General features: G+C 42.0%; 1 protein-coding gene across 3 annotated transcripts in view; it reads right to left on the bottom strand.

The window, feature by feature from the left end:
- Positions 1-14,610, bottom strand: part of camta1a (calmodulin binding transcription activator 1a) — a 1,231,004-nt gene that overhangs the window by 29,822 nt on the left and 1,186,572 nt on the right. For 2 of the 3 annotated variants that reach the window (XM_060851988.1, XM_060851987.1), the window contains 5 exons: positions 14,363-14,550; positions 13,621-13,867; positions 12,497-12,568; positions 7,961-8,154; positions 7,064-7,138 (listed from right to left, as the gene is read on the bottom strand). In XM_060851988.1, coding sequence (XP_060707971.1) covers positions 7,064-7,138; positions 7,961-8,154; positions 12,497-12,568; positions 13,621-13,867; positions 14,363-14,550 — 776 coding nt within the window. Of the gene's footprint in view, positions 1-7,063; positions 7,139-7,960; positions 8,155-9,410; positions 9,432-12,496; positions 12,569-13,620; positions 13,868-14,362; positions 14,551-14,610 lie in introns of all 3 variants that reach the window. The other variant, XM_060851985.1, reaches the window with a different exon arrangement.

Genomic DNA, 14,610 nt, shown 5'->3' with positions numbered 1-14,610 from the left:
TAAAACAATGAGTGTTTTTTTTTAAACACTGAAGACTTTTATTAGTTGAACAGGAGTTGGGGAAGAAAAGGCTGTTTGACATTCATCCACTTGAATCATGGACAGTCTGTTTGCTTTTTGATTGACCATAAAGGATACATTTGGTGACCAACGGCTAGAGCATTGTGCGGGCAGGGGACGGAGAAGTGGAGCACTAGGAGATTATGTAATTCAATCTCTAGGAATACACTGAACCAGAATCGGAAACCCTAATGGGAAAGGAAGAGCTTGAGAAGGCAATGCAGCATTAATGAGGTCTTGGGAAACATATACTAGTTACAGGCCCCAAACATTCTTTCAGCCCAAGACCAAACAAGCATCACCTCAAACTAAATCAGAATCTGCCATTTGTCAGCTGATAGTTACCTAATGTTGTCAAAATTCATAACACCTGGAGTGGGATCTTCATTTTTAGGCAGAGCAGTTGCTATAATTCCAAAACCCACAAATAAATTAAGATTACAATGAAAACATTTTACACTAATGTGATCAAATTCAACACAAAACAAAACAAAACTCCTGTAAAATGAATACGGAAACACTTCTTGGCAGAGGAATTGCATTCTATGTTGAAATGTTGTTTACCATCTTGAATTCTCCAAGTTAAGTAATCTTAACGTCTGCCAATTTCTGGTGTTACTTGTTTAAGAAAAAAGGTTGAAAAGAAAATTACCACCTGAGAATCCCAGTGCCCACACCTTACTAAAACATTGGAGGGGCTTTTATTAGTGAGCAAGATGCAAAATTGTTTAAACTGCATGTTTATCAGCACAACATCTTCCTTCATATTCGGTGTTCAGAATTCAGAAGATTACGCTTATGGGGTTTGTCTTTCTTCTGAGTGGTGAAGGCTTTCCTACTATCTGGGAATTCTATTGATTCCACTAACTCTTATTGCTTTCTTCCAATCCACAGAATTCCCCAATATTCTTCATTGCTCAAATGTAAAGGTCAGTGGGACATGGTTGTGGAAAAATACATGGAGATATGGAATTAAGCTGTGCTGTATATACAGCTCATTGAAGTCTCACTGTAAATTCCTGTGTCAGTTTTCTGCACTTCAAATGTGAAGAGGAAGGAACATTGATACCGGGCTTTCACAAACGCAGGATGTCCCAAAATACTTTTCAGTCAATTAAATGCGTGACTGAGGAGCTGGTGCAGGGGAACAGGATTCACATTTCTGGATTATTTGAATGTCTTCTGGGGTAGACGTAACCTGTATAAGAAGGATGGTTTGCACTTGAATTGGAAGGGGACTAATATACTGGTGGGGAGATTTGCTAGTGCTGCTCGGGAGCATTTAAACTAGAAGGGGATCTAGGGAGACAGTGAGGAAAGTGATTAGAAAGAGACTAGTATAGATGGGAAAAAGAGTAAGTCAAATAGACATGGCAGGTAGGAACAAAGCAGAGAACAAAGTAGAACGGATAAATTAAACTGGATTTATTTCAATGCAAGAGGCCAAACAGGTAAGGCATCTGAACTCAGGGCATGGTTAGGAACATGGGACTGGGATATCATAGTAATTACAAAGATGTGGCTCAGGGATGGATAGGACTGGCAGCTTAATGTTCCAGGGTACAAAAGCTATAGGAAGAATCAAAGAGGAGCAAGAGAGGACAGGGAGTGGCGCTTGTGATCAGGGATAACATTACAGCTGTATTTAAGATTAGATTGGATCCCCTATGATGTGGAAACAGGCCCTTTGGCCCAACAAGTCCACACCAACCCTCTGAAGAGTAAACCACCCAGACCCATTCCCCTACCCTATATTTACTCCTGACTAATGCGCCTAACAAATGGGCAATTTAGCATGGCCAATCCACCTGACCAGCACATCTTTGGATTGTGGGAGGAAGCCGGACCATCTGGAGGAAACCCACGCAGACATGGGGAGAATGTGCAAACTCAACACAGGCAGTCGCCTGAGGTGGGAATCAAACCCAGGTCCCTGGCGCTGTGAGGCAGCAATACTAACCACTGAGCCACCATTCCATTCCAAGGAGGGTATTCCTGGGAATATGTCTAGGAAAGTTAATTGGGTGGAATTGAGAAATAAGAAAGGGACAATCACCTTACTGGGATTGTATTATAGATATCCCGATAGCAGGAAATTGAGAAACAAATTTGCAAGGAGATCTCAGTTATCTGTAAGAAAAGTAGTGTGGTTATGATACAGGATTTTAATTTTCCAAACATAGACTGGGATTACTATTGTTTTAAGCTCTTGGATGGACAGGAATGTAAGTGTGTACAAGGAAAGTTTTCTGATTCAGTACGTGGATGTACCTACTAGAGAAGGTGCAAAACTTGACCTACTCTTGGGAAATAAAATAGGGCAGGTGACTGAGGTGTCAGTGGGGGAATACTTTGAGACCAGTTACCATAATTCTGTTAGTTTTAAAATTGTGATGGAAAAGCATAGTCTGGATCTAAAAGTTAAAGTTCTAAATTGGAGGAAGGCCAATTGACGGTATTAGAGAAAGAACTTTCAAAAGTTGATGTTCATGGGTAAAGAGATGGCTGGAAAAGGGAAGCCTTCAAAAAATGAGATAATAGAATTCCAGAGACAGTATGTTCCTGTTAGGGGGAAGGGCAAGGTTGGTAGGTGTTGGGAAGGCTGGATGACTAGAAAAAGTGAGGATTTGCAAAAAGGGGACATGATATAGCTTTGGCAAATAGGGTTAAGGAGAATCCAAAGGGATTCTATAATTCATTATGAACAAACGGGTGATGAGGGAGAGAATAGGGCCCCTTAAAGATCAGCAAGGCCACCTATGTGTGGAACCACAAGAGATGGGTGAGATAATAAACGAGTATTTTGCATCAGTTTACTCTGTAGGAGGATATGGAAGATGGAGCACATGGGGAAAATAAATAGCTACATCTTGAAACATATCCATATTACAGAGGTGTTGCTGGATGTCTTAAAATGCATAAAGTTGGATAAATCCCCAGGACCTGATCAGTGTACCCTAGAACTCTGTGTGAAGCTAGGTAAGTGATTGCTGGGCTCCTTGCTGAGATACTTGGATTATCAATAGCCACAGGTGAGGTGTTGGAACACTGGAGGTTGGCTAACGTGGTGCCACTACTTAGGAAAGGTGGTAAGGAAAAGCCACAGAACCATAGACTGCTGAGCCTGACTTTGATAGTGGGGACGTTGTTGCAGAGAATCCTGAGGGAGAGGATTTACATGTATATGGAAAGGTAAGGACTGATTAGAAATAGTCAACATGGCTTTGTGCATGGGAAATCGTGTCTCATGATCTTTGTTGAGTTTTTTGAAGAACTAATGAAGAGGACAAAGAGGTACAGTTAGTAAGTTTGCAGATGACACCAAAATTGGAGGTGTAGTGGACAACGAAGAAGGTTACCTCAGATTACAACAGGATCTTGACCAGATGGGCCAATGGACTGAGAAGTGGTAGATGGAGTTTAATTCAGATAAATGTGAGGTGCTGCATTTTGGGAAAGCAAATCTTAGCAGGACTTATACACTCAATCGTAAGGTCCTAGGGATTGTTGCTGAACAAAGAGATCTTGGAGTGCAGGTTCATAACTCTTTGAAAGTGGAGTCGCAGGTAGATAGGATAGTGAAGGAGGCATTTGGTATGCATTCTTTTATTGGTCAGAGCATTGAGTACAGGAATTGGGAGGTCATGTTGCAGCTCTACAGGACATTGGTTAGGCCACTGTCGGAATATTGTGTGCAATTCTGATCTCCTTCCTATCGGAAAGATGTTATGAAACTTGAAAGTATTCAGGAAAGATTTACAAGGATGTTGCCAGGGTTAGAGGATTTGAGCTTTTGGTAGAGGCTGAACAGACTGGGGCTGTTTTCCCTGGAGGGTCGGTGGTTGAGGGGTGACCTTACAGAGGTTTACAAAATCATGAGGGGCATGGATACGATAAATAGACAAAGTCTTTTCCCTGGGGTCGGGGAGTCCATAACTAGAGGGCACAGGTTTAGGGTGAGAGGGGAAAGATATAAAAAGAGACCTAGGGGGCAACTTTTTCACAAAGAAGGTGGTATATGTATGGAATGAGCTGCCAGAGGAAGTGGTGAAAGCTGATACAATTGCAACATTTAAAAGGCATTTGGATGGGTATATGAATAGGAAGATTTGGAGGGATATGGGCGGGTGCTGACAGGTGGGACTAGATTGGGTTGAGATATCTGGTCAGCATGGACGGGTTGGACAGAAGGGTCTGTTTCCATGCTGTACATCTCTATGACTCTATGATTGTTGAAGACAGAGGTGAGTGTGATCTATATGTATTTCAGTAAGGTGTTCAACAAGGTTCCTCATGGTAGACTGGTTAGCAAGGTTAGATCACATGGAATAGAGGGAGAACTAGCCATTTGGATATAGAACTGGTGAGAAGGTAGAAGGCAGTGGGTGGTGGTGGAGAGTTGTTTTTCAAACTGGAGGCCTGTGACCAGTGGAGTGCCACAAGGATCGGTGCTGGGGGTCCACTGCTTTTCATATTTATATAAACAATTTGGATGTGACCGCAGGAACTATGGTTAGCAAGTTTGCAGATCTCACCAAAATTGGAAGTGTAGCAGACAGCGAAGAAGGTTACCTCAGAGTACAACGGGATCTTGATTAGATGGGCCAATGGGCCAAAGAGTGGCAAATGGAGTTTAATTCAGAGAAATGTGAGGTGCTGCATTTGGAAAGGCATATCAGGGCTGGACTCATACATTTAATGATAAGGTCCTGGGGAGTGTTGTTGAATAAAGAGACTTTGGAGTGCAGGTTCATAGTTCCTTGAAAGTGGAGTTACACGTAGATAAGACAGTGAAGGCAGCATTTGGTAAGCTTACCTTTAATGATCAGTGTAAAAAATGAGGTCTGCAGATGCTGGAGATCACAGCTGCAAATGTGTTGCTGGTCAAAGCACAGCAGGCCAGGCAGCATCTCAGGAATAGAGAATTCGACGTTTTGAGCATAAGCTTCAGGCTTATTCCTGATGAAGGGCTTATGCTCGAAACGTCGAATTCTCTATTCCTGAGATGCTGCCTGGCCTGCTGTGCTTTGACCAGCAACACATTTGCAGCTTTAATGATCAGTGTATTGAGTATAGGAGTTGGGAGGTCATGTTGCACTGCACAGGACATTGGTTAAGCTACTGTTGGAATGTTGTGTGTAATTCTGGTCTCCTGTTATAGGAAGGATGTTGTGAAACTCGAAAGGGTTCACAAAAGACTTACAAGAATGTTGCAGTGTTGAAGGGTTTGAGCTATAGGGAGATGCTAAATAGACTAGGGCTACTTTCCCTGGAGCATTGGAGGCTGAGGGCAGACCTTACAGAGGTTTATAAAATCATGAAGGGCATGGATATGATGAATCAACATGTCTTTTCCCTGGGTTGGGGGAGTCCAGAACTAGAGGGCATAGGTTTAAGGTGAGAGTGAAAGATTTAAAAGTGACCTAAGTGATAACTTTTCCACACAGTGCGTGCATGGAATGAACTGCCAGAGGAAGTGGTGGAGGCTGGTACAATAACAACATTTAAAAGGCATCTGGATGGGTATGAATAGGAATAGGTTTAGAGGGATATGGGCCAAATGGACTAGATTTATTTAGAATATTTGGTTGGCATGGATGAGTTGGACTGAAGGGTCTGTTTCCGTGATCTTTATCTTTATGACTCGATGGGTGCATTACAGGAAATATGGCAGTCAGCTCATGCACACCAATAATCGTACAAACAGCTATGAGCCATGACAACAGGGAGAATTCCTTGCTGTTCTTTAAAGAGTGGTTTGAGATATTTTACCTCACTAAGAAGGTATCAGCTTAACATTTTGTCTACTAGCAATTTGTTCCTCATTAAATCTTGCCCTGGAAATCACACATTCTAACTGATGGTACCTGGATGGGTTTAAAGTTTCCTTATCCAATGCTTTTAGGAGAGCGTCATTTATTCAAATGAATGGCTTTGTTAAACTAAGAGGTTAATCCAAATATACAGCTCAATTCCAGGGTTCGTATCTGAAGCCATTGTGTATGGGAATGGCTCCACATCAAAAGCATCCGAGTAGCCGATCTTTAAAGGTTTGTACAGACCAATTGGTTATGGAAGAGCCTTGGTTTAGTCACAAAGTTTGAGCAGCATAAATGAAAAACTGTGGGAGTGTTTGGCCTGTACAAATTCGTGCGTGTACGTCCAATCTGATAGTTTTACACAGTGTCCAATCCAGTGAGAATATTCTGTTTTGTGAAGGAAGAAATCCTCAGTATTTGTCTGCCTGATTTGGAGATGCCGGTGTTGGACTGGAGTGGGCAGCCTAATAATACTTGAAGGATTTAACTCCTTCTGTAGTTAGTACACTAAACAGGGCACACTGAGATCAGGAACTCAATGAAACAAAAGCCATTTCACTACAAAGACCTGCAACTACGACAAAGAAAATCACATTTTCAAATGGATCTCTTTGCTCTAACCTGCCACCTAATGGCAATGATTCACATGAAGTGTATTTTCATATAGTACGTTCGCCAAATGGCCACTTTTTATATGGCAGCCGAGACAATAGGTGTTCACAAAGCTTATTGACTGGGGTGAGCATCAAACCCTGGCCCAATCTTATTCTCATCTGGCCATCCAATGTACACACCTCCCTGCAGGGTCTCTAGATTATAACAACGAATAGGAACCCTAGCCAACTATTTCCTAACCAAGGCACACAAAGTCCAGTGTAATGAAATTTCTCTTACAACAAGACGATGAAGCTACTCTCTTAGGCAAAAAATAAAGCTGGTGTGCTGTGGCAAGTAATTTCATAGCAGAGACTTATTTGAGAGATTGATGTGAGAGGTTTAGAAACTAACCTCACAATGAGTTTTTTTTTAATAAGGTTCCAGCTTTTCATTTTTTTATTCTCTAATGTCAATGGGCTAATCTTAAAATTATACTTACATTATTCTGGGTGGAGTAAAAAAAGATGCAAAATAAATTGAACTGGAAAATATCTTTTCAGAAAAATTGGCAAACTTTGACATCTCACCTGTGGCGACAACGGCGCAAAAATCTCATAATCTTCCGTGCCGCTTGATCCTGTTTCTTAGTCAGCAGACTGCTCCTGTAACAAACCAAAGGGGACATCAGACAGGTTTCTTTAGTTCTGAAAGTGCAGCAGTTTTTCAGGCAATGAAGTATTTGTGTTGAGGTGATTTTACATTGAAGAGGAGCCAATGATAGTTGTGGGTTCACCTGCTGACTAGTAAATATAATGCTGGCAAATATTAGATTAGATTAGATTAGATTACTTACCGTGTGGAAACAGGCCCTTCGGCCCAACAAGTCCACACCGATCCGCCGAAGCGCAACCCACCCATACCCCTATATTTACCCCTTACCTAACACAACGGGCAATTTAGCATGGCCAATTCACCTGACCCGCACATCTTTGGACCGTGGGAGGAAACTGGAGCAGCCGGAGGAAACCCACACAGACACAGGGAGAACGTGCAAACTTCACACAGTCAGTCGCCTGAGGCGCGAATTGAACCCGGGTCTCTGGTACTGTGCCATCATGCTACCCACAAATATAGGGGTTCACTTGGCACCAACTGCACTAGGTAAAGTCTTTCAGCTCCCAGCAGCACCGTGATCAGAGTTTGCCCTATTCCAGGAGCTTGTTATCAGAGAACAATGCTTTTATCAATATTATTACCAAAACACAAACAATAGGCAATTTCATCTATCTTGCATTGCGGTAGCAAACACTCTCCAACTGAGATTTAACGCATCTTCATCTGGGAGAAATACATCCTACAACTGTGGTAAATTCTGGTGAGGAGTTATAAACCTTGCAAGCTGCAGCCTCATAACAGATCCTCGGTGAAAAGCTGAGGCTTCAGTGCCCCAGCCCAAAGAATTCTGTACACACACGACATCTCACCTAATTTTCTGTTGGACCATAGCAGTTGTCCTTCGCTTTTGCCTCATTTTTCCGTACTCCTTGTAGCTGCGATAATACTGCTGGATGAGGACAGCTGCCCGCCGACTCTGCTGAAACTTCTTCTGCTCATAATAACTGCGGAATTTGCTCTGAATCAGGATGGCGGCCAGCGTCATCTTTTTGTAAAGTGCATACTGGAAGAGGCACAGAAGAGACAGTGGTCAGAAACAGATGTAGAGGATGGACAGAAAGGTTAATAGGGTGTAGAGGTGGTGAAACATTCCCCATTAAAACGGTAAATCTCATCTCAACCAAACCCCAGTTGCTGTAATCTCAATTTTCCAGGTCACTTACCTCAAATCAGGAACTGGTCACAACAAGGCCAGGCCAAGACAGTGACAATAAAAAAAAAATATAAGAAATAGGAGCAGGAGTCATACAGCACCCTCCACCTACTGAGCCTGACCTGCCAGTCAGCAAGATCATGGCTGATCTTTTACCACAACTTCACTTTCCCAGCCTATCCTCATATTCCTCAAATCCCTGAGTCATCTATAAAAATAATGAAGGAGAAAACAAAGACAAAGTCAAAGACAATCTAATGACAAATTAAACAGGGTCTAACTTTGAACCAGCAGTCATTGACAATCTTCTATAATACCCCATTTATCATTTTTCGTGTCTATTATTCTATCCAATACATGTAGGTTAAACCTTTCTCCCACAACAACCCACCACAAAACACAAATATGTGAAAATTCCAACTCAAACTGCAGTCTATATTAGGGTCACCAGCTCTGTTTGGGAATTTCATCAGGTGACATCTCATCTCAAACCGTCCCACGCAAGCAAACAGTCCTGTTATCTCCACTATGTTTGTAACTATTACACCCATTGTGTGAAATGAAATAGGCTGGGAGAAAGTCCCATTGGAGCATCAACATCAGCATGAAATAATTGTTTCTGTCCTGTTAATTCTCTGTAATTCTATGAATGTAATTCCATATTTTTGAATGCTTTCTTTAAATTTCGAATAAGCTTTGTTGGCTTTAAACAGAACAAATTCATCTTCTGTAGTTGTCTGAATTGAAGTCCAACATTCCCAATTACCTTTTAACCAATCTCTCCGTATTACCAAAAAGAAAAGCAGAAGGGGCTCACAAAAAAAATCGCTTAATTTGATTTTAATTATAACTGAAACTGAACATTTTGATTTAATTGGAAAGATTCTGCTTGGCATATGGAGTCAGCACGTAGCAACCCAAACTCCATGGCCTTCAGCGATCTCAATACAGTGCTCAACACGCAAAAGCTTAATTAGAAAATAGCGACATACGCTTGTGCCCAAATACCATTTTATAATGCTTGGTCGCTTTGTGATCTACAAACTAATAACAGAATATCTTGGCAGTGAATGAATTCAAAATTCCATCTACATTGATTGCATTACCTTCAAGGCTATCCATGTAAGCTTGCAAAAGTAATATAATAGAGCATTAGTACCAGAAAAAAGATCTTCAAACAATGAGGGGAACTTGATACATTCAGTGCTGGGACACAACAACCACAAATTCCATCAACACAACATCTTTACCAAAGAGAAAACATCTGCAAGATAATTTCCAGAGGCATCATCAGATAACACGGTGGGCGGCACGGTGGCACAGTGGTTAGCACTGCTGCCTCACAGTGCCAGAGGCCCGGGTTCAATTCCCGCCTCAGGTGACTGACTGTGTGGAGTTTGCACGTTCTCCCCGTGTCTGCGTGGGTTTCCTCCAGGTGCTCCGGTTTCCTCCCACAGTCCAAAGATGTGAGGGTCAGGTGAATTGGCCATGCTAAACTGCCCGTTGTATTAGGTAAGGGGTATGGGTGGGTGGTGGGTCGGTGTGGACTTGTTGGCCCGAAGGGCCTGTTTCCATATTGTAAGTAATCTAATCTAAAACACAATTGACCTCCAGTAATCTGAAGCCACTTCCCAATCTATTGTTCCTTTGTCATATTCTGATTAGAACCAAGAAGGCCATTCAGGCCCTTAGACTTGTCCTGTCATTCAGTTGGATCATGGTTGGTTCATCTTTGTTTTGTGATCTTTAATTTCCCTTGACTGTCAAGCTGAATAGAGTGCATTCAGTGGATAGCTGCCTGATTTTCCTCTCTTTGATGTCAATATTGGGTGGGGTGTAAGACCAGTGTTCCACTCCATCCTGGGAAATTCCTGCCCAAATACAGCCAAACGGATATAGCCAAATACTTTCAATTTAAGTGAACAGTCACCAGAAGTCAAATTGTAATATTTTATAATGAAATCTGACTAAATGTCCAAGGCCATGTTCAGTAGGCCATAAAGAGCTGAATGAAAACGGGAGAGAACACAAAAATATCAGGAAACAGGATGAGATGGCAACAAGATTGAGGGCTTTGAAGGTTTAGAGCTGGTTGGAAGATGAAATGGCCAAGGGTGCTGGAATTACACCCCTGAGGAGCCGGGAAATACTTTCTGGACAAGAAGGCAGTGCAGTGTGTCTTGAATTTAACAGTAGGATGCAAAGAGGTATGGGTTGTAAAATGGTGCATGGAAGATTTTTGAAGGCATTAACCAACATAGCCTTAATCAAATAGTGAGAGATAAGGAAGTTTGTGACAGAAAGAAGGTGAATGGAGACCAGAATTAAGAGCAGGTTCTGGACACTTACCAGAGCATTAATGACCTATGAAAATTGATAGCCTTCAGAGCGGATACTGATGAACATCAGGAGATGCCAGTACCTGTCGTTAGGAACTAATCTAGATAAGTTTCCAATTGTGCTCTTCTTTGCCATATGCTTATATCATTTGTTTAACTGGTTTCACGCTCTTTTGTTTTTAGCAGTTTTTGTGAAATCTGTTCTCAAATTAAATAATGGGTGTTGGTGTTTAAGAATGCAACACTACCAACACCCTGCATCTAAGATATGGATGTTTAGATGTAGACAGAAGTCACCTCTTTATGACCCCATTAATGAGCACATCAATAATTAGTTGCAAACACTGACAGTTGCCTAAGGCTGTAATTGAACCCAGGTCCCTGGTCTCTGAGGCAGCAGCACTAACCACTGAGCCTCTGTGCTGCCTACTGTGTGGATCAAGTAAATGCTGAAAATTCACAGCTTATTTGAGAGGATCATCTGTGTTCATTATAAAAGGTCAGTGAGCTGAATTTTTTTGCACTGCCTCTTTCTCCACTGATGTTGACGCATCTGAGTGTTTGAGGAATTTTCTACATTTTTATAAAATATCAGGATTATCGGTAACCATCATTTAGATGATGAAAGGACTTCGCTAATAACCTCCCTGATGGAATTCGGACTGTTCCTGGTGGACTGGTGTGGTGCAGATCCTGTCACCTGTGTGCCTGCCTGACAGTTTCCAACTGCTCTGGGGATAAGAAGAAATGATTGCTCTCAGTGTAGAATTGGTACTCGCTTGGAGCTGGGTTTAATCACATACTCATCGGTGCAGCGTTGGTGAACTCTCAGATATCCAAACAGATGATACGTGACGTGTTCAGTGAAGTGTGACAGTGAACCCCTGTCGTGGTGCAAGTAATTACTGAGGGCCAGATGGGTTAGCAAGTTGGGACCTGATTTTTGTGATGTAGAAATTTGTATGAATATTGAACATCCTCGACACACCTTTTATTCCCCCATGAAGAAAGATTAAGAATGCTTCAAGCCACTCTCCTTTGTGTGTTGAAAACGTTCTTATTTTCTGTTCTACCAATCCCAAAACAGTGCACGCTCTGTCCCACACACACTACCATCCCCCTACATCTTCATTATAATAAAATTGAGACATGTTGCCCTGTCTGCTGCACTGACTCCTCCTTTCCAAGCACCTGCTACCTGTAAAACTCTTCCTTCCTCCCTCTCTCACTCACACTCTATTGGCTCTGTAGTCCCAAATCTGATGTCAGCCAGCACTGTTAGTTGCCTTCTTTCAGGGATGGCTATTACCATTTCATAAAAGTCTTCTTAATCTTAAAAATGTACTGCAAATTGAAGTCCAACCAATTTTCCTATACTAGCTTAACTCTAAACAAAGGATTAATGTGCATCACCTGAATGACAGTACAGAACCAGACACTGTGGAGACTCACGACTCAACACTTGTCGCATGGCAACCCTTATTTCTTTTGGCAAATTTCTCACCTCCCTCCAACCCCCTACAAAGTGTCTCCTCATTATACCCATATTCCTGAGAGTGTTACGTCTGTGCTACACAGAGACCAACAATGACCCACCATCAATTCCACCTGAGTGACTGTGTGCTGAGGCTAGACAATTATTGTTGACGAGGAGCATGAGGAGCATTATGGCTATGTTTGATCCTGCACTCAGGAAGATCGTGAGGCGGACTTTTCTAATACTTCCTCTTCCATTTACTCAGTGGCATTAAGTACCAGTGCAGCAGCCTGAGATCAGCTACCTGAGGTCAGATGGGTGGGCTAATCATACTGCTCCCAACCACAGGATGTGAAGTGTAACATTTAATTTTTACCTGTTTATATTTTCTGTAGCAGCGCTGAATGACAGCAGCAGCCATTTCTTGTTGTTCCCTGAAAGGACGTCCCTAAAAAAATGGAAAACATGACACTTACGACTGTGACTTTGCATAAATTGTTTTTAAGAGTCATAGATTGAGACATAATAGGAGCCCTTTCAGCCCATCTGTGCTTATTGGTAGCACTGTTCAATTAGATTCACTCCCCTGCTCTTTCCCCATAGCCCTGTAATGTTTTTCTTTTCAATTATTTATCTAATTGAAGGTTATTATTGAATCTGCTTCCAGTTCTCTTTCAGGCAATGTGCTCCAGATTATAAAAATTTTGCTTTTTGTCAATCACTTTAAATCTGGTTACCAACCCTTGTGCTATTTATTTATTTATCAGTACCTGTTATTATATTTTTAACAATCTTTCCCTTCTTTTTCCTGAAATGAGTTCCACGGGCACCCTTCAGCATATCCGCCCTGCCTCCATTCTTCATGTTTCCGCTGTAATTTAAGTGTGGAGCGTACCACAAACTAGGCAACTTCAGTACCTCTGTCAGTGTCAATGTACAAATATTTATCACTGCAGATCACTAGGTAGTGAGGATAAACAGCTCACATGGCTGATATTGTACATCTCAGACACAGAGGTGGTAATGTTGCAGTAATGTTGCCATTGAGCTCTTGAAATCCAGAAATTATTGTTACAATATAAGAAATTCAGCAGCCAACCTGTGTCCATCAATGTGCCACAAATTGCAGCATGATAACACCTAGATAATCAATTCTGGTTGAGGGATAAATATTGGCTCAAAACACCAGGGAAACTACCTTGTTCTTAAAAATAGCACCAAAGGAACTAGTTATGTCCATCAAGGAAAACAAACAGGGTCTTGGTTTAACATATCATGTGAAAGACAGTGCCTCCAACAGTACAGCACCCCCTCAATACTGGCACCCGACATGTTGGATGGACTTGGTGCTCAAGTGCCCGCAATGGCACTTGAACGGTGACCCAGAGGCAAGAATGCTACCTACTGAGCCACAGCTGACACAAGTGGACACACGAACACATGACAAGGTTGTACGCTGCAACTCACATGCTGATCCTATGTGAGGACAGCGCCTCTAACCTTGTATTTCCGGAAGGCGGTTTGCACCAACTTGGCAGCCTCATACAGCTCTCTCTGTTCATGGTCTGACAAGGTCAGCTGGGCAAATTCGTTCTCCATTTTTTTACTGGTCGACGCACTCAGGAACTCCGACCAATCGGCTGCTGAAGGGAGCGTGGGTTTCTCAAAATTAACCTCGCTGTTTGGTGACGAGGCCGGGCTTTGGCTTGCGTTAGAGGGAGGAGTCAGGGGCTCGCTGTACAAAGACCTGGAAAATCAAAGGGGAGGTAACGATAATGAGCAACACAGTGAGTGAACAATGAATCCATCTCATATCAACTGAAAGCATGGCTTCAGAAAGAAGTCGATTTATAAACTTGCACTTATATGGCTCACGATAACATAATCACACAGTCAGATAGCCTCCAAATTGCTTTAAAAAATCTTTCAGTCCCTGGGTTTTCAAGATTAAACTCTATCCTTGATTATTCTGAACTGAAAATAAGCTAGTGGCCTTCCATATTTACTCTACTTGTCATAAACCACACATTCTCCATTAAAACACTAGGAGTTTGCATCATCTGCTCTCTGATACATTCTAGATTAGGTCATTGATCTGGAAAGATTAATCTTAGTTAGTTTTAAGAAAAAAAAACTTCAGAAAAATGACTTGCACCCATATGCCACCATTTTAAAATCAAACTCCACAAGGTGACATTAACGTATATAAGTTATACACTTTTCATTACACCGTGCTACTGACCGAAGCTGAGATAAGCTGGGTAAATGGTCCACATCTGCCAGGTAACTGGCCAACCAGCTCAAGGTGGTGTTTACACTGGGCATGTCCCCTTGCTCCGACAATGGAAACTCCATAGGGATGAAATTCTCCCGTTTAATCCTGTCTGGTGTAGCTTCAATGATCTGCTCGGCCAAAGACATCATATTAGCCTGAGGAAGCAAAAGAATATTAATTATATTTTCCTTTGTTTTCTTAACACTATGATCTTA

This window comes from Hemiscyllium ocellatum, chromosome 37 (genome assembly GCF_020745735.1).
Source record: "Hemiscyllium ocellatum isolate sHemOce1 chromosome 37, sHemOce1.pat.X.cur, whole genome shotgun sequence".
Lineage (NCBI taxonomy): Eukaryota > Metazoa > Chordata > Chondrichthyes > Orectolobiformes > Hemiscylliidae > Hemiscyllium > Hemiscyllium ocellatum.
The sequence above is the reverse complement of the archived record's forward strand: the minus strand, read 5'-3'. Positions and strand labels throughout refer to the sequence as shown.